Below are 18828 nucleotides of genomic sequence, written 5' to 3'. Positions count from 1 at the left end.
GGGAAAGTGGGAATCTCTCTGGGGGGGCCCTCAAAAAAAAAAAGAGTCCCGAGATTCGGGGGGGGTTCTTCGGAGGAGAGACCCGGATGGTGGGTGTTTTAAGGTGCTGACCAGGAGGGCCGAAGAGTCCTTTGTTCCTTCTTCGTGCCAGGAGGAGAGCAGGGCCCAGCCGCGCCCTTCTGCTCCAAGAAGAAGTAGGTGGGTGGGCGGGCACGAATAACCCTTCCCCAAAACTACTCGCTGCTCCCTTCAGCCGAGGGGCTCCCGGAACTGCTGTTGCTGGACACAGGCACTTCGGAAGGCTTCCGCGGGGTCGGCGGAGGTTGGAGGGTGGGTTGCTGGCTCCTTGGCCGTCTCGGTGCCCTCGGCATGGGTGCACGGTTCTTCTGACGTTTGCCCCGCCTGTGCTGGGCTCTTTCTCCTGCTTCACAGGAATTGCCGGAGCTTCTCCATGTGCTCGCGGAGGTGTTGCTGTTCCGCCCGCAGCGTCGCGGCCTCCTGGCGCAGGGTGGCCGATGGTCGAGGACCAGGAGGCTCACCACGCGTTTCGCCTCGGCCACCCGCTGTTCCAGGATCTGGCGAGGGGTGCCTTGCAACTCCTGGTCCTCGGGGCTGGCGGCAGACGACTCCTGCCTTTCTTCCACATCGGGGGTAGGGCACCCCCAGGCATGATGCCAAGGCGAGGTGCGAAACAAAAAGCAGGGCCGTTCAGGGGTGGCGGAGAGCTCCCTCGAGGTGCAGGCCAGGCCGAGTCCCGAGAGAAAGCAGACCCCGGTCTTCTCGGCTGCCTGCCTTGGTCCGCGGGTCACAAGGTGGGTTGGACGGTGGGCCGAGTCTTGATGTCAGTGGTCGGCTATTCTGGTCGCGGAGAAGCTCTCCGTCCTGGGTGGCATTTCCCCGTGACAGACAAGCACAGGGGGCTGGGATGGGAGCCAAGCGACCCGGCTGGTCGAGGGGAGGGGAGGGGTAGAGGAGGAGCTGGGGCTTGTCCAGCGACAGGAAAACAACCTTCCTTTTGCAAGGGGTCCCTTCCCTTGGCCTCACACTCTGCGGAGTGTCGTTGTGTTGTTGTGGAGAGATGAGTGGCCAGACTGTCTTCCCTGAGACGCTTTGAAAGAGTTCGGGGGTGAGAAGTACTGTCTGAAAGGGTGGGGGTGGGGTGAGGAAAAGGGGGTCTCCTACCCCAGAACTCAAACCCAGACAAATCTGAACAGCAGGTAAAGGCAATAAAGTGACTGAGTGCTCAACGCTCAATCTGTCTCACACACTTGTACAATAGGGTACCACCCACATCTTCTTACACAATATGCCTTCACCCAAAGGACCACCTGGGCCTCATCCATTAAGAAAAGCTCCTTATGGCAGGCCAGAGGATTCTGCAAAGCGAATGAGGGAGGGAGGAGAGAGAGAAAGAGAAGAGAGAAAGGAGGAGAGGGAAAAGAAAAAGAGAGAGAGAGAAAGAGGGAGAAGGAAAAGAGAGAGAAAGAGAAAAAGAGACAGAGGGGAGAGAGAGAAGGGAGGGAAAAGAGAAAGGGAGAAAGAGAGAAAGAGAAAGGAAAAGAAAAAGAGGGAGAAGGAAAAGAGAAAGAAAGAGGGGAAAGAAGAGAGAGAAATGGAGAAAGAGAAAAGAGAGAGAAAGAGGGAGAGGGAAAAGAGAGAGAAGAGAGAGAAAGGGAGAAAGAGAAAAGAGAGAGGGGGAGGGAAAAGAGAGGAGAGAAAAGAGAGAGAGAGGGAGAAAAGAGAGAGAGAGGGAAAAGAGAGAGAGGAGAGAGAGAAAGGGAGAAAGAGAAAAGAGAGGGAGAGAAAGAGGGAAAGGGAAAAGAGAGAGAGAAGAGAGAGAAAGGGAGAAAGAGTAAGAGAGAGGGAGAGAGAGGGAAAAAGAGAGAGAGAGGAGAGAGAAAGGGAGAAAGAGAAAAAGAGAGAAAGAGGGAGAGGGAAAAGAGGGAGAGAAAGCAGGAGGGAAAAGAGAGAGAGAGGCAGAGAGAGAGGAGAGAGAGAGAAGAAAGAGAGAGAGACTTTTCGATCCCCATCAACATGTGATCAAGATTCGGACCGCTTGGCCACTGGTTCATGTTTATGACCGTTGCTGTGTCCCCAAGGTCACGTGATCCCCTTTTGCGACCTGAACCCCATCATCCCCCACCCACCTTCGCTCCCGAGCAGGGCCAAGCCGGGGGCTCCGGCACAAGGCAAAAATCCCACGGGACGGCCGAGGAGGAGAAGAACTGAGCCCCCCCCCCGCCCCACTCCCTTTCAAATACTTTCAGCCCGAGAGGGGGATCCCTGGACTCACCCACCTGCGGGAGACCGGGGAGAGAGGGGGGGCATTTCTCGCAGGTCCTAGCAGAGAGTTGGGAGGAGGCCCATCCCGCTCACACTGAGCAGCTCTTCCCGGTCTCCGTCCCCGGCGGCCTGAATAATGCAGGACTCGGCGGGGGATCGGATTCTCCAGCCTGACCGCTCGCCTCGCTTCTGCCCTTTTCAGTTTCTGCATCCCGAATCGCACCCAAGACCTCGCAATCCTGGCTGCTCCCCCCCCCACTTGTAAGTCCCATCTTGGTTACTTCCTCACCTGGGCAGGGGGAGGGGGCTTCTCCGGGGGGCTGCTTCTGCTGGGCAACCTAAGGCCTTCTGTACAGCCGGAAGGATTTTCTAAGCCGCCAAACGTCATCCTTTTAAGAGGGACAAGGCAGGTCAGCTCCAGGCTTAGCTTAATCGGCCTGGACACCGGGGGGGGGGGGCGAGGGGGGGGCTCCTGCCATCACTGCAACCAGAGATGAATTTGGGGGGGGGGCGTGGAAGCGACTCCTGACGGGGTTTCTAATTCCCAGGCTAAAATTGCAATCATCTCTTTCAAACACCAAACTTTATTTTTTTTTTAACAAAAGAAATACAGGTAGTCTCAAACATTTCGTTTAGTGACCCGTTTGGAGTTACAGCAGTGCCAAAAAAGGGGACTTACGACCGTGTTTCCACACTTACGACCGCTGCCAGCCGTCCCCGTTGGTCACGCACCGGACCAAAAATTCGGATGCTTGGCAACGGGTTTCATATTTATGACGTCCTGACAAGCGGAGTCAACGGGGAAACCAGATTCGTTTTTAACGTACTGTGTGACTAAATTAACGATGGCGGTGGTTCGCTTAACAACGGCGGCCAAGAAAGGTCGTAAAATGGGAGCAAAACTCACTTAGCAATAGCAATCGAACTTTTCCAGCCCTCTCTAAGCGGTTTACAGAGACGGCCTCTTGCAAACCCCAACAATCTGGGGTCCTCGTTTTAACCGGCCTCGGAAGGACGGAAGACTTGAGCCACTGAATAACCGAGGCACAATGTCATCCCCCCAAAATATAAAGTTAACTTTAATTCTAACTATTATCATCATCCTCTTTTAACGACCCCATAATCACTTGCGGGGTGGAATCTTGGGCAACCAAATGGAGCTGAGGGGTTTACTGGCCGGATGCCTTTCCTGTCGCCAATCCAGAGTTATATTCAGCAAATATTCGGCAGATGTATTCTCAATGTGCTCAGAGAGAAATATCAGCCTCTACCTAGGATCGAACTCACAGCCTCTTGATTGTGAGGCCAGAGCTCCGCCTCTAGGCCACCGCAGCACGCGACTCTAATTCTAACTATCGACAGCCTGAAAAAAAAGACACGGCTGCTTTAAAGACGAGACCGATCTCCCCTCCGTTCTTGCCCATATTGCTTCCAACCTGCCAGATCTTGACGGTGCCAACACAGAATTTGGACCACCGGACAAATATCCCCTTCCGGAACCGAAAGGTTCCTCCCCTGCCATCCGGCTTCTCCCCTGCCCCCCTTCCACAACAGCTGAGCCGCGCAAAAGCAGCCTCTTCCTGCAGGCGGAATCCGGAGAGGCCCCGACGAAAGGGAGACGGACTCACCTTCTGAAAGCTGCCGCTGGAGCTGCCATGGCTGGAGGTGGTGATTCGCAGCGGGGAGTTCCTCAGTCCCAAGGTGAGCTCTGCGGGTTTGGGGAAAGAGGAAAAGAGGGGGTGAGAGACGGGCTCCACCCCCTCCAAAGGGTTATGGCGAGAAGATGGGCTTGCCGAGAAAAGATTAACCAGGATTTGGATGGAGCCGTTTCGAGTTCTTGCTTCGTGCGAGCGCTGCACGCACAACAGAGCCTCAGAGACCGCGCAAGAGGTTTAAGAGGGGACGTGAAGCTAAAGAGTTCCAAAATGTTTCTCCGGATCAGTCCAACTTTGTCCGAGAAGGATCAAAGGATCTTCCAGGGACGCGGAAGAAACAGGGTTAATCTCTCTCAAGTTTTCCAGGACGAGCGGGCTGTAAACCAGATCGAAAAAAAGGGGAAAGGGGCTCCCCTTAATAGTTAGCATTCTGCCTCCCCCCTCCCCCAATCCCTCACCCCCCAAATTTGGGACGCTTGGCAACCGGCATGTTATTTAGGACGGTTGCAAATTTCCCCCCAGGGTGGCCTGATCACTTTTTGGGACATTCTGATAAAGAGATAGAGATAGAGATAGAGATAGAGATAGAGATAGAGATAGAGATAGAGATAGAGATAGAGATAGATAGACAGACAGACAGACAGACAGACAGACAGATGGGGCTTCCCCTGTTTGCACAGCCTGATTTTCTGGCATGCCACGACCTGGTGCCCATCCAACAGACCAGGGGTTGAGGACAGGGGTGAAATGCTACCGGTTCGGGGCCGGTTCGCCTAAACACGGTAGTAAAAAAATGCTTTAAGAAAGTAAAAAATAAGGTTCCAATGATCGCGGGCACAGCTGATGGATGGATGGATGATAGATAGATAGATGGATGGATGGATGGCTGATAGGTAGGTAGGTAGGGTAGGTAGGTAGGTAGGTAGGATAGATAGATAGATAGATAGATAGATAGATAGATAGATAGATAGATAGATAGATGGAAATGGACAATAGATGATATTAGATGATAGATTGATAATATAGATAGATACTGGTAGAAAGATAGATGGATGGATGGATGGATGGATGGATGGCTGATAGGTAGGTAGGTAGGTAGGTAGGTAGGTAGGTAGGTAGGTAGGATAGATAGATAGATAGATAGATAGATAGATAGATAGATAGGGACAATAGATGATATTAGATGATAGATTGATAATATAGATAGATACTGGTAGAAAGATAGATAGATAGATGGATGGATGATGGATGGATGGATAGATAGATAGATAGATAGAATTCTTTATTGACCAAGTGGTGATTGGACCACAGAAGGAATTTGTCTTTGGTGCAAAGGCTCTCAGTGTACATAAAAGAGAAGATACATTCGTCAAGAATCATAAAGTACAACACTTAATGATAGTCATAGGGTCCAAATAAAGCAATCAAATCGTACTAGGAAACGATCAATACAAATCATAAGGATACAGCAACAAGTTACAGTCAAGCAGTTGAAGAACCTTGGGGTTTTCACAATTAGGGGCGAGACAGGTTGTAAAATGGGGGGGTTAAAACTCGGCTGAACGCAACTGTCTTGCTTAACAACGGATTTGGGGCTTAATCGCGGTCGTAAGTCGAAAGGGGCGACCTACGTATCATGATTTTTTAACAATGCCGTCAAGACCAACATGCTTCGTTTAAACCTATTTGCGCCTTTCGAAATACCCTTCCCTCAAGCAGAATCCTGCACTCTTAAGCCAATGCCAAGCTCCTTCGGGCCTCCCGAGGGGCAAGGGCTTGGCCGGGGATGATGGGGATTGTAGTTCAGGGCGGAAGGATGGGTCGGCAGGTCACGCAAAGTGCAAAGCTACAGGCCGACCAACCGGTCTCCCGAGCGAAGCCGAAGAGCTCACAAACGGGTGCGATACGAACGGAAAAGCGTAAGCTGTGGAACATACAAGGCAGCTGTGCAACACAACACAACACAACCACGAGGAACGTGCATCTCTCAGTATCTATACGGGTGAGGGCAGCATCATCCGCAGAGCCGTTTCTAAAAGCTAGATTTTTAGCCAGCTGTAGAATTTCGGAGGGTGAACCTCTTATATGGGCAACGAACAGGTTTTCTCAGCTGCAAAAGGAGGAGTCGGTGCCAGGATTTAAAATACACACACACACACACAGACACAGCACCAATAAAACTTTCCATCCAGTTCAGTTGATAAACATCAGCTGGGGCCCGTTGCGTGCAGAAGTGATTTCGCCCAAAATAGGAAAATTTCCAGCCTCGGGGACTTCACTCACTGCAGGAACCCAAAGTTGGCCACGAACTGCGAACTTAGCTGCAGTTTGCAGCTAACTTTTCAATCGGGAACTGCTCTGGAGTGGGGGTGGGGGGTGGGAGGGGGGAGTGGGGTGGGCTCCCTTGGAGCAGTGCAAGCCCACCTCCGGCTGCCCAACTTTCAGGTGTTTGCTGGGATCAGCCGGATCTGCAGAGCGCAGAAGAGAAGGAAGAAAGAGTCAGCCGAGGGAACGAAAGGGGAGAGGGAGGGAGGGAGGGAGAGAGAGAGAGAGGGGAAGGAAGGGGGGGAGGGAGAGAAAGAGAGAGAGAAAGAAAGAGAAAGGAAGGAAAGAAGGAAGGAAGGAGGGAAGGAGGGAGGGAGGGAGGAGGAAGGAAGGAAGGAAGGAAGGAAGGAAGGAAGGAAGGAAGGAAGGAAGGAAGAAGAGAGACAAGACAGAAGGGAAGAGAGGAAGAAAGAGAAAGAAAGAAAGAGATGAAGGAAGGAAGGAAGGAAAGAAGGAAGGAAGGAAGAAAGAAGAGAGACAAGACAAAGGGAAGGGAGGGAGGGAGGAAGAAAGAGAGAGAGAGAAAGAAAAAAGAAAGAAAGAAAGAAAGAGAAAGAAAGAGAGAAGGAAGGAAGGAAGAAGAGAGACAAGACAGAAGGGAAGAGAGGAAGAAAGAGAGAGAAAGAAAGCAAGAAAGAAAGAGAAAGAAAGAAAGAGATGAAGGAAGGAAGGAAGGAAAGAAGGAAGGAAGGAAGAAAGAAGAGAGACAAGACAAAGGGAAGGGAGGGAGGGGAGGAAGAAAGAGAGAAAAAAAGAAAAAAGAAAGAAAGAGAGAAAGAGAAAGAAAGAGAGAAGGAAGGAAGGAAGGAAGAAGAGAGACAAGACAGAAGGGAAGAGAGAAAGAAAGAGAAAGAAAGCAAGAAAGAAAAAAAGAGAAAAAGAGAAAAAGAAAGCAAGAAAGAGAAAGAAAGAAAGAAAGAAAGAAAGAAAGAAAGAAAGAAAGAAAGAAAGAAAGAAGAGATAAAGGAAGGAAGGAAGGCCTTCTTGACAATTAACATGGTCTTGCACCCTCCACGGGAGTCATTTATCCACTCGTGACCTTACCCAAAAGCCTCGTCGCTCCCCAAAAACGCCCAGCAATTACTTTAATTGAACCAAAATGCCATTTTGGGGGACACCTGCAAAGGCAGCCCTGAGATCCCGAACCAAAGGCTCTCTAGCTCTGGACCCCAGAAAAGCTACACATTTCATCCCTTACAAAACCAGAAGTGCAATATTTTCTCTCTTTCCTTTTCTTTTTTTGCATTCCCTCCCTTTTCCCTGCCTACCTCCGTTTTTTCTGTCCTTCCTGGAAACGTCCACAGCTGCCTGGAGCAGGGTATTTCCCACCTACCCACCCCCCGCTTTGCAAGGGACCCCCCCCCTGAGAGAAACATAGGCCACCTTTCTTCCTACGCCACAAAAGAGGGGAAAAGGTGAGAATCCGAAGCAACCTCGCCCTCCAACCACCGCGGGGCCCCCTCACCTGCTCGCTGGTTCCCGGGGGGTCCCGCCAGGTGGCCCCGCAGAGGCTGATGGCGGCTGTCCTTGATTTCAATGGTCAGGAGGGTCTTCATCTCGTCGTCAGGGTGGGCAGCCAGACGGCGGAGCAGGGAGCCTGCCGGGTTGTGGGCCGAGCCGCTTTGCCGGTTACGGAGCACCTCTGAGTCCGTGGATCCCCCCTTGGCATTTTCAACGCCAGACCGGGCGGGGCCCAGCTTCCTCTCCTGCCATTGGCTGCCCTGGATCCGCCCTTGGGGACCGCCTGCCTCTTTAGGGATGGACGGAGCCTGCGAAGGGGGCCTGCTGCCCGCTCCCGCCTTGGCGTGAGAAGGGCCGGTCCGGGCTGCCTCCTGCGCCTTGCTGCCAGCCTGGAGCGTCCGAACGGCAGTGCCGCCACGGTCCCGCAAGGGTGAGTTGGCCGCGTGATGGGAAGGCAGAAGATGGTGTTGTGGCAGGGCGGGGAGCCCTCTGCCGGCCTTTTCTCCCTTCGGGGGCGCAGCTGGAGGGTTTGGGGGGTCCGAGGTGAATTTGCGAGCGCGCTCGCGGATGGAGCCGGCTCTTTGGAAGGGCTGCTGCTCCCGGCACAGCTCTGGAGAGAGGGAGGGAGAGGGAGATGTCAGTGGAGGGAGGACCAGCCTGGGAGCGGAGAATGTTTTATCTCAAGCAGCTGGGAGCCCTGCCAGGCTTTGGGGGTGGGGGGTGGGATGGGAGAGTTTCCGCCCCAGGAAAGCAAAGCGCTCAGCATCGTCCTCCGCTTCCCTCCCAGTTATATTCAGAAAAATCTGCCTTCTTTCCAAAAAAAGGAAAGAACGGGATCATCCATCACTGCCTCTCTTCCCAACCTCACCAGGGCTTCTCCGCTAAGTCTTCAGCCTTTCTGGGCTAGGCAGGTCCCAACCAGGGTGGGGGGGGGAGGCAGTCAGAGGGATGCCCACCTATAAATGTCCCCGATACGTTAAGGAGTGGGGCAAGGGTCTACCCTGTAGCACCCTGAGTGGACTTTGGAGACTTGGCCATTGTCCCACTCCTAAGATAACGGGGACATTTGTAATGGAGACCCCTCTGACTGCCCCCCACCCAACCCCAATTAGGATCTGCTTAACCCAGAAAGGTTGGAAACCAGTAGAGAAGCTCTGGCGAGGTTGGGAAGAGAGGCGGGTCTATGACTATTTGCTATGGCCAACTAACCACAGTCAACTCAACACGGTCAACTCGCCATGGCCAACTTACCATGACCAACTCAACACGGTCAACTCAACACGGTCAACTCAACATGGCCAACTTACCATGGCCAACTCACCATGGTCAACTCATCAAAATCAACTCGCCGTGGTCAGCTCACCATGGCCAACTAACCATGGCCAACTTGCCATGGCCAACTCACCATAGTCAATTCACCATGGTCAACTCATCAAAATCAACTCGCCGTGGTCAGCTCACCATGGCCAACTAACCATGGCCAACTTGCCATGGCCAACTCATCAAGACCAACTCACCACGGTCAACTCGTGGCAGGACAACTCAGTGCGAGACTAGAGACATTAATATCAAAGAAATGGTGGAATAGACTCATTAAAGAAAGGATGCAGAAGGAGGAACAGAACAAAATGTGAATGGCAAAAACTAATTTTTTAAAAAAAATTAAATAATTAAATAGCATTGTTAAATTGTCCAGCAGCGAGTTGGGTCCCATTCCACCATAGCACAGCCTCCCCGCCCCCCCCCCCCCCATGCATCCCAGAGTTTTCAACCTGGGCATCTTGAAGACAGGTGGGACTTCGATTCCCAGAATTCCCCAGTTGAAGCCAAGGTTGAGGAGCACCGCCGAACCCTTTCCTTGGTTTTGCCAGAGAGGCCCGCAGCAAAGGAGGCGTCCGGCAGATTATCCTCAACCGGGGCTGATTGGGGGAAAGACCCAACAAGAGGCTGAGAGGATTACCTGCACCAGGTGGCTTCGGAGGAACGTTGTAGCCGTCCGTTTCTACCGTTTGGGAGGCTCCAGTTGCTAAACAAGCATTAAGATGAGAAAACAGAAGTTGCATTAAGAGAGGAAGGGATTCAGCCTCTCACGGGCAGACACCGATGTGGCTAAATGGCGGTGACCAGATCCCTGGGCCTGGATCCCACGAGCCAAACTCTCCTCCCACCTCGATCTTGCAACCATTCAGAGATCCCAGAATACTTCACAACTCTATCATCATAGCCAATTTGGCATGGCCAACTCATCGTAGCCAACTTGTCATGGCCAACTCATTATAGCCAACTGGGCCGGCCAACTCATCGTAGCCAACTTGTCATGGCCAACTCATTATAGCCAAATTGCCATGGCCAACTCATCATAGCCAACTTGGCATGGCCAACTCATTATAGCCAACTTGGCATGGCCAACTCATGATAGTCAACTTGGCATGGCCAATTCGTGATAGTCAACTTGGCATGGCCAAGTCATCGTATCCAACTTGCCATGGCCAACTCATTTTAAACAATTTGCCACAGCCAACTTGCCACACATGGGGGGGGGGGGAGAACTCTAGGAATTGGCACCCCCTCCACTAGCAGATGCCCGGCAAAGCCCTCCCCCAGGCCACCCAGTCAAGGAAACTGCCCTTCAAAGGCACAGCTGGTCGCAGCTGGAGTTCCTCCAACCCATTTCAGGGTGGCCGCAAATCCCCTTCCCCCATTCCCCGGGTCGGGCCGGCTATCCAGCGAGGCTCACTCCCTCTTGTCCTCAGCTGAGCTCCGTGGCCCAGGCTGGCCTCCAGCCCCCCCCTCCCAGTCCTGCTCATCCCTCACAGCTCCTCCCCACCGTTCAAAGGCTCCTGTCCCACCAGCAAGACAGATCATACGTCAAGCGTTGCCTTGACGGATGCCTGGCTCCTGCTTCCAAGAGAGGTCAGCCAAAAATTGTCTCAAAGAAGAACAGGGGGCAGGACACGGGCGGTGCCCCCCACAAAGGCGCCTGGGCGAATACAAGGCAGCTTTGCTCCCCACCCCCCAAAAGAAGCCAATACAAGGAGAACTGGGGGCGGCAGTCCGCTTGAGCCAGTGAGCCAAGGAATAAAATGATTTGGGGCCGTGGCAGGAGAGGAAGGGGAAAGAATTAGAACTGTGTGAGTGAGAGAAGATTTTCCACAATGCCTTCAAAACTCAGCTGAACAGGTCTTAGGATAAAGAGGGGGCTGCAGAATGACCTCTCCTCTGCCTCCCCCCCCCCCAGATCACCAAGGAAAGGGAAAGTGTCTGGAAAGTACCAAGACCCCCTCCGCAAAACCCTCCACACAAAACCACTTTGCAGGATTTCTCCGTAAACATTAAAACCACCCGGGGTCAGTCAGGGAAACTGGCGAGAGAGAAAGACCAATAAATAACAGCTGTTTAGGATCCAGAAGGACGGGAACCATGCTCCCTGCCTAAACCTCCTTCCTCCTTCCAGTTGAGGGACTTCCAGGAAAGCACCTCCAAGTGCCCACCAAAACTCCAGAGGGGGAAATAGGAGAAAGAAGAAAGAGAAAAGGGAAAAGAGGAAAGGAAGGGAAGGGAAGGGAAGGGAAGGGAAGGAAAGGAAGCGAAGGGAAGGGAAAAGAAAGGAAAGGAAAGAAAGGGAAAAGAAAGGAAAGGAAAGGAAAGGAAGCGAAGGGAAAGGAAAGGAAAGGAAAGGAAAGGAAAGGAAAGGAAAGGAAAGGAAAGGAAAGGAAGGGAAGCGAAGGGAAGGGAAGGGAAAAGAAAGGAAAGGAAAGGAAGGGAAAAGAAAGGAAAGGAAAGGAAGGGAAGGGACAAGAAAGGAAAGGAAGGGAAAAGAAAGGAAAGGAAAGGAAAGGAAAGGAAGGGAATGAAGAGGAAGGGAAAGGAAAGGAAAGGAAAGGAAAGGAAAGGAAAGGAAGGGAAGCGAAGGGAAGGGACAAGAAAGGAAAGGAAGGGAAACGAAAGGAAAGGAAAGGAAGGGAATGAAGAGGAAGGGAAAGGAAAGGAAAGGAAGGGAAAGGAAAGGAAAGGAAAGGAAGGGAATGAAGAGGAAGGGAAAGGAAAGGAAAGGAAAGGAAGGGAAGGGAAGGAAAGGAAAGGAAAGGAAAGGAAAGGGAGAAGGAGGAAAGGGGCTTTCACAAATAAAGGAGAGGGCCTCAACCAAGGAAGGAGGGAGCGAGGGAAGAGATGTTCCTGACCTTATTGGGTGAAAGAATGTGAAAGGTTCAACTCTGAAAAGTAAATTCCCTTTCTGGGCAGGAACGGCAGAGCGGCCTCCCATCGCCCGCGGCCTCCCTTGGAGACCAGAGGCAGCAGGGCAAAGGGGCCGGGAGCCAGGATTGGGGCTGGGGGGCGGGGAGATCTTTTAGAGCAAGGAGACCCTGCAGAAAGCGCTTTCCCTGCCCCCTCCCTGCAGGCCAAACATCTTCCCAGGAAAGAGAAGCCAGCAGCAAGACAGTCCAGGGAACCAGAGCTGAGGGTTTAGGAGCAGAAACAGCTTTGGGGCGACCCCTGAAATGTGGGGGTCCTCCCTGCTCTCTGAGCTTGGTGGTCTTGTGGCTGATGATGTTACCTAGTTGGGTGACGAAACGTCTTCAAGAAAACCAGCAAGCTCAGAAAGCACCGAGGACCCCACAGTTCTCCTCCTCCTCTCCACAAACCTCACTCCTTTCTAGCACTGATGATGTTACCTAGTAGGGTCGCAAAACGTCTGCAAGAAAAACAAGCCAGCTCCGAGAGCAACATTTCCGGCAGAGCTGCCTTTACCCCCTTACCTGGCCTGTCTCCCTCCTGGCCAGCAGCACCTTCTCTTCCCTCTTCTGGGGCCTGAGGCACAATCTGGGAGGGAGGGGGGGTGGAAGAAAAGCAATGAGAACAGGATTCTGCCCCCACCCCCTGGCCCTCAATATGGGCTGCAGCATTGAGGAGCCCAGAAGGGAAGCCAAACCGCCCCGTATTTATACCGCCCCTCCCTCAACCAATGGGTTTAATCTGGGATGGGGAGGGGGATTCCACACAGCCAGTGTCCCTGGCATCCCCTAAATATTTCTCTCCCTTCCTTCCTCTCGGCTCGAGATTTTAAAAATCTTCAAGGTAAAGGTTTGCACATATGTGCTAGTCGTTCCCGACTCTAGGGGGCGGTGCTCATCTCCATTTCAAAGCCGAAGAGCCAGCGGTGTCCGAAGACGTCTCCGTGGTCATGTGGCCGGCATGACTCAATGCCAAAGGCGCACGGAACGCTGTTCCCTTCCCACCAAAGGTGGTCCCTATTTTCCCACTTGCATTTTTTTTTTACGTGCTTTTGAACTGCTAGGTTGGCAGAAGCTGGGACAAGTCACGGGAGCTCACCCCATCATGCGGCACTAGGGACTCGAACCGCTGAACTGCCGACCTTTCGATCGACAAGCTCAGTGTTTTAGCCACTGAGCCACACACGTCCCACTTAAAAACCTTAAGCCAAGTCAAATTAACATCGGTCGTGGGGAAATTGAAAGGGCAGCCGTGTTCGCTATTCTCAACTTTCCAAAAATGACCTCCCCCCCCCCAGAAAATCAGCAGAGATGGTTCCCGAAATGGGCCTACACCTGGGTAACTCATGGCCACTAGAAGCCATCCCAAACAGTGATCCCCAACCTTTCTGTTTGGCGGACCGCCTGGAGGTGGGTGGGAGGGAGGGAGAGGGAGATGTAAGCGTCCACCGTTCAAGGAGGGGCAATTTTTCTTTGGGAGATCCAGATGTGTCCAGCTTCTGCACGTCCATTGCCCAGGTGACTGTCATAAGCTTCCCCATCCAAGGGAAGAGGGGTGTGTCTATTTGTGTGCCAGACGCTGGGGAGTCCATTCTTGGCAGGGTTGCCCCCACCCCCAATTCGCTGCCAACTGGAATTTCCCCAAAGTACCTCTCTCTCCTGGCTCAGGAGGGGCTCTTCTTTTGGGGGGGCCTCCCCTACAACGCTGCCCATCTCCAGCTGCTCCTCTTTCCTTGAAGCTTCCCCTTCGGAGGAGTTCAGCCCCTCCTGGACTTTGCGGGGTGCCAGGAATCCAGCTTCTTCTTCTTCTTCTTCCTCCTTCTCTTCCTCCTCCTCCTCCTGGGTAGAAGGCTGTGGTTGGGAGCCGGAATCCTGCTCATGGGAATTGAGCCCGGGGTCTTCACCGCTCGCCTCGCTGTCTGGGAAAGGAGCCGACTCGGAAGGCCGGTGGCTGGGGATGGCTTCCAGGAGCAGAACGGTCCCCAAAGAAGACTCTGTTGGGGGGGGGAGAGGGAAAGGAGCTCAGGAGGAGCTCCCTCAGAAGGAGCAGCCAAGCATTGTGGTGGACCCACAACTCCCATCATCCCCAACAATGTTATAGTTCAAGGCATCTGCGGGCTCCAGCTTTCCGCCTCAATCCAATCTACGAGCGCCTTCCGTGCCAACAGGCTGGGCTCTGTGCCAGGCCTCCAGAGGGGGGGGGTTCACATATTGTAGCAACAGGTTTGCCCAGCACCGGAAACGTGAGTGCGTGCACACGCGTGTGTCATCACAAAACAGGGCCATTCTCTCTCTCGTGCAGTCCACATGCGTGCAGCATCAAAAACATAGTGATATAGGTGGGTGGACGGTCCCATCTGCAGGTTGTCACTACCGATTCCCCCGAACCGGCTGAATACCTCCTCTGCCGGCCTCCCACCCAGCCCACTCCTGTGAGTGCCTCCTGCGGAGATCTTCAGCCTGGCCTCACCTGGACCATCGGCCGCCTTGGGATCCAGCTGCTCCCGGATCTGGCTTTCGATCACCTCCTGCCCCGCTCGGTTCTGCACCTGGAGGAGGCCGAAAGGAAAATGAACCCTCAGCCCACCCAAGATCTGTTCAGAGAAACCCTAAGCACGCAGAGAGTCCGGTCCTTGTTGGCATACGCTGGGAAGCCCTATTACAGCTCGTCCTGGACTTATGGCCACAGTAGAGGCCGACATTTCTGTTGTTAAGTGATCCTGGATTCCCCGTTAATATTAAAAGCCATTAATCCCCCAGCAATAGCCAGAACTACCATGTTTCCCCAAAAATAAGACCCTGTCTTATATTTTTTTTTTTTTTTGAACCCTGAAATAAGCGCTTGGCCTTATTGCCATGCGCTCAAAAGTCCGATTGGGTTTATTATTAGGGGATAATTTTGGGGGAAACAGGGTATCTCTCTCTCTCTCTCTCTCTCTCTCTCTCTCTCTCTCTCTCTCTGCTATCTATCATCTATCTATCTATCTATCTATCTATCTATCTATCTATCTATCTATCTACTATCTCTCTCTGCTATCTAACATCTATCTATCTATCTATCTATCTATCTATCTATCTATCTATCTATCTACCGTGTTTACCCGAAAATAAGACCCTGTCTTATATTTTTTTGAACCCCGAAATAAGCGTTTGGCCTTATTTTCGGGGAGGTCTTATTATTTTGGGGTGCATGGAGCAAGACGGGGCTCCTCTTGCCGTCTTACCTGATTTCCAGCTCTGCGTTTAAATATTTTCAGGGAGGGCTTATTTTCAGGGGGAAGTTTATTTTAGCGCATGCGCTCAAAAGCCCGATTGGGCTTATTATCAGGGGATAATCTTATTTTCGGGGAAACAGGGTAGTAGAAAGAAGCCCTAAACCATCAACTAGGAAAAGGCTGCCCTCTGGTGGGGGAAATGGGGAAGTTATTCTCAAGGCACAAATCTTCTCCAACAGGGCGCCCCTCCAGAGACGGAGAGACCAGATTTGCAAAGGCAGTCCTGCCTTGTCAGATGAAATCATGGGTATTGCAATTATAAAGCATGTACGGAGTGCAAGACTGGGGCAGCGCAGCCCCAAAAGCCACCTGAGAGGGCCACCAAGGAAGAATTTACGGCAGAGATGGAAAAGGTCTCACACTCCGGGGGTGCCTCCCAATTGAGGGGCAGCCTCCTTGCCTTCTTCTCCTAGCATGAGCCACGGTGGCGCAGTGGTTAGAGTGCAGTCCTGCAGGCAACCCAGATTGTTAGGGGGAAGAGGCTGACTTTGTAAACCGCTTAGAGAGGGTTGGAAAGCACTGTGAAGCGGTATATAAGTCTTAAGTGCTATTGCCCTTCCTTCCTTCCTTCCTAATTCTGCTGACTGCCAACAGTTCGATCCTGACTGGCTCAAGGTTGACTCAGCCTCCCGTCCTTCCATAAAATGAGGACCCAGATTGTTGGGGGCAACAAGCTCACTCTGTAAACTGCTTAGAGAGAGGACTGGAAAGCACTGCGAAGCGGTATATAAATCTACGCTCTATTGCTAGTGCTAGTGCTTACCTGGGCGTTTCTGTCCCCTGCAGCATGTTCGCCTTGCTCCTTGGATGCCCGAGCCGTGTCGGTGGCCCTTTGGTAATGGAAAGCTTTCCCCGCCAACTTTGCAGCTTGAGGGAGGGAGGGAAAAAAAGACCTGTTTCAAACAGGCTGGCATCATTCAGAGCAGTGCCTCCCCTTCCAACCTTTGGGGCACCAGGGACCGGTTCCGTGGAGAGAGTTTTTTCCACGGACCGGAAGGGATGTGGTTTCACGTGGTGCCTACATCCCAAAGATTGGGGCTTTGCTTGTTTGTGTGGCCCGTTGCTGGCATTCTGGGGCCCATTGCTGGTCCATGGCCCTGGGGTTGGGGTACCCCGGATTTAGAAAACCTTGTTTAGAAGACTGTGGTGACCCTCTCCACACTCCACCCCTGCTGGATCTGGTACCTTCAATTTCTTCCGCGCGCAGCTGGCGGATAGCAGCCCGGATGAGCTTACGTTCTTCGTACTCGCTGGTTCCTCGCAGCTGAGAAGGGAAGCAGAGTCAGCAAAGGTTCAAACGGATCATTTCCCCCCACCCGATCCCTTTGTGGCCCATGTGCTGATGGGAGGCTACCCGGAGAGCCTAGATCCGTCGGCTGGAGTGGAAATCCAAGCAATTTTCTTGGTGGAAAATAGCAATAGACTTTATAGACCGCTTCACAGTGCTTTCCAGCCCTCTCTAAGCGGTTTACAAAGTCAGCCTCTTGCTCCCAACAATCTGAGAAGGGAGGGAGGGAGGGAGGGAGGGAGGGAGGGAGGGAGGAAGGAAGGAAGGAAGGAAGGAAGGAAGGAAGGAAGGAAGGAAGGAAGGAAGGAAGGACTAGCAATAGAACTTAGATTTATATACCACTTTAACTGCCTCATCCTCCATTTTATACCGCAATAAAAATTTATATATCCTACTGTATAATTTTGTCCAGTTCATGTTGCTCATTTTGTATAATTTTATATCTTCCTTATGTTTAGACTAAATTTGCATATATGTCCACCAATCAATTCCCCTGTTTAAATCCTGTTCCAATTCCTGTTTTGATTTCAAATTTCCTTGTTCTTTTAGTACATCTCTGTATCTGATTATCTTATCCATATCAATTAAATTCGGGTGTTTTAATGCTCCTGTTGGTGAGATGCAAATCGGTATTTTTGTGTAGGACTGTTTTTTTTTTTTTTTTTCATTTTTAGCCAAATTTGTAGCAATGCATTCCGCTTGCAAACTCCAACAATCTGGGTCCTCGTTTTACCGACCTCGGAAGGACGGAAGGCTGAGTCCACCTTGAGCCTGGTGAGATTCGAACTGCTCAAATTGCAGGCAGTCAGCAGAAGTAGCTGCTAACCAAGTACTGCACTCTAACCACTTAGACTTATATGCAGCTTTGTAGCGCTTAACAGCAGAGTTTCTGGCTTTTTCGACCGGCGGGAAGGACAGGGGATGGTCCCACGTGAAGAGCTCTATGACAATGCCCCCCTTGAGCTCCCACTGCAATGTGGAAATGCCCATCCAGCCTCCTCTGCAGTCAGGAAGAGTCAAGCCCCATTCAGCAGGGACCTACCAAGCTGGTCAACTCCTCCACATCCTGGATCGTCTCCAGTTTTCTCGAAAGGGCGTCCAGAGACTTTTGCTGCCGCTGTTCCTCCTCTTGTTGCCAGGACCTGAAGGGACAAACAACAGAATAACAAGAGTTGGAAGGGACCTTGGAGGTCTTCTAGTCCAGCCCCCTGCTTAGGCAGGAAACCCTACACCACTTCAGACAAATAGTTATCCAACTTCTTTTTAAAAACTTCCAATCTTGGAGCATCCACAACTTCTGGACGCAAGTCGTTCCACTGATTAATTGGCAAGATTAAGTGATTAAGTGGCAAGAAAGGTCGTAAAACGGGGACGAAACTCACTGAACGACCGTCTCACTTAGCAACCCAAACCTTGGGCTCAAAGGCAGCCATCCAGCTGAGGACTGCCTGAGGAAATTTAACCAAGAAATAAGAACGCTTCGGGAAGGTTGGCCCAGGAGGGTTACAATGCCAGAAAAGTGGGGTGCAGAGGGAAGAAGCGGGCCCCCAACTCACCTCAGCCGGTTCTCCTTGTTCTCCTGCCGCTCCGTCCGGGAGCGCTTGGACGCCAGCGCCTCCTCATCGCGCTCCAGCTCCTGCCGGCGTAGCTCCCGGATGGCCGAACGGATCTGCCTGCGCTCGGAGAAGTCCAGAGTGGCTTCCAGCTGGGAGGGGAAGGGACAGAGTAAGAGGAGGGTCATTCAGGGACGGGTCAAGGGCATTGCGGAGGCCGCCTCGCCCAGGACAGGCATTCCCCGGCCTCTCTTTGGCCACCCCCGGGGACAGACACACAATGGGCACAGTGAGAGGTTTGCACAAAGGGCCACTGTCCCTCCGGCCGAGCCCATGTGCTCTCCCTAGGCTTAGTGGCTCACGCACGCAACCGTTCCCATTCCCCCCCCCACCAGCTTGGCCTCGGCCCAAAACTCTCCGCCACTCCAGCCAGGGTATGATTACCTCTGTCTCATCCTGCAAGGAAGACACCTGCCTGTCACTCAGGATCTAAAAGCACCTATAAGTTCTGTTCTATTCTATTCTATTCTATTCTATTCTATTCTATTCTATTCTATTCTATTCTAGTTTCTTATTCTATTCTAAAAATCTTATTCTATTCTAAATTCCTATTTTTATTCTATTCTATTCTATTCTATTCTATTCTATTCTATTCTATTCTATTCTATTCTATTCTATTCTATAGATTTCCCCCGTTTGCTCTAACTAGATTAATCTAGTTTCAGCTCGGCTATGATGCTTATCCTTGTGAACACG

General features: G+C 52.0%; 1 protein-coding gene across 1 annotated transcript in view; it reads right to left on the bottom strand.

Moving 5' to 3' along the window:
* The window catches only part of SMTN (smoothelin), a 43691-nt gene that overhangs the window by 13456 nt on the left and 11407 nt on the right, over window positions 1-18828 (bottom strand). The window contains exons 3-14 of the mRNA XM_070951108.1: window positions 18076-18224; window positions 17562-17661; window positions 16276-16495; window positions 15995-16098; window positions 14427-14505; window positions 13607-13950; window positions 12482-12545; window positions 9685-9750; window positions 7729-8334; window positions 3683-3991; window positions 2377-2572; window positions 238-792 (exon numbers count right to left, since the gene is read on the bottom strand). Coding sequence (XP_070807209.1) covers window positions 238-792; window positions 2377-2572; window positions 3683-3991; window positions 7729-8334; window positions 9685-9750; window positions 12482-12545; window positions 13607-13950; window positions 14427-14505; window positions 15995-16098; window positions 16276-16495; window positions 17562-17661; window positions 18076-18224 — 2792 coding nt within the window. The remainder of the gene's footprint in view (window positions 1-237; window positions 793-2376; window positions 2573-3682; window positions 3992-7728; window positions 8335-9684; window positions 9751-12481; window positions 12546-13606; window positions 13951-14426; window positions 14506-15994; window positions 16099-16275; window positions 16496-17561; window positions 17662-18075; window positions 18225-18828) is intronic.

The sequence above is a fragment of the Pituophis catenifer genome, unplaced genomic scaffold (genome assembly GCF_029215685.1).
Source record: "Pituophis catenifer annectens isolate HBS135680 unplaced genomic scaffold, rPitCat1.0.hap2 SCAF_10, whole genome shotgun sequence".
NCBI lineage: Eukaryota > Metazoa > Chordata > Lepidosauria > Squamata > Colubridae > Pituophis > Pituophis catenifer.
This window is presented reverse-complemented; position numbering and strand designations above follow the sequence as displayed.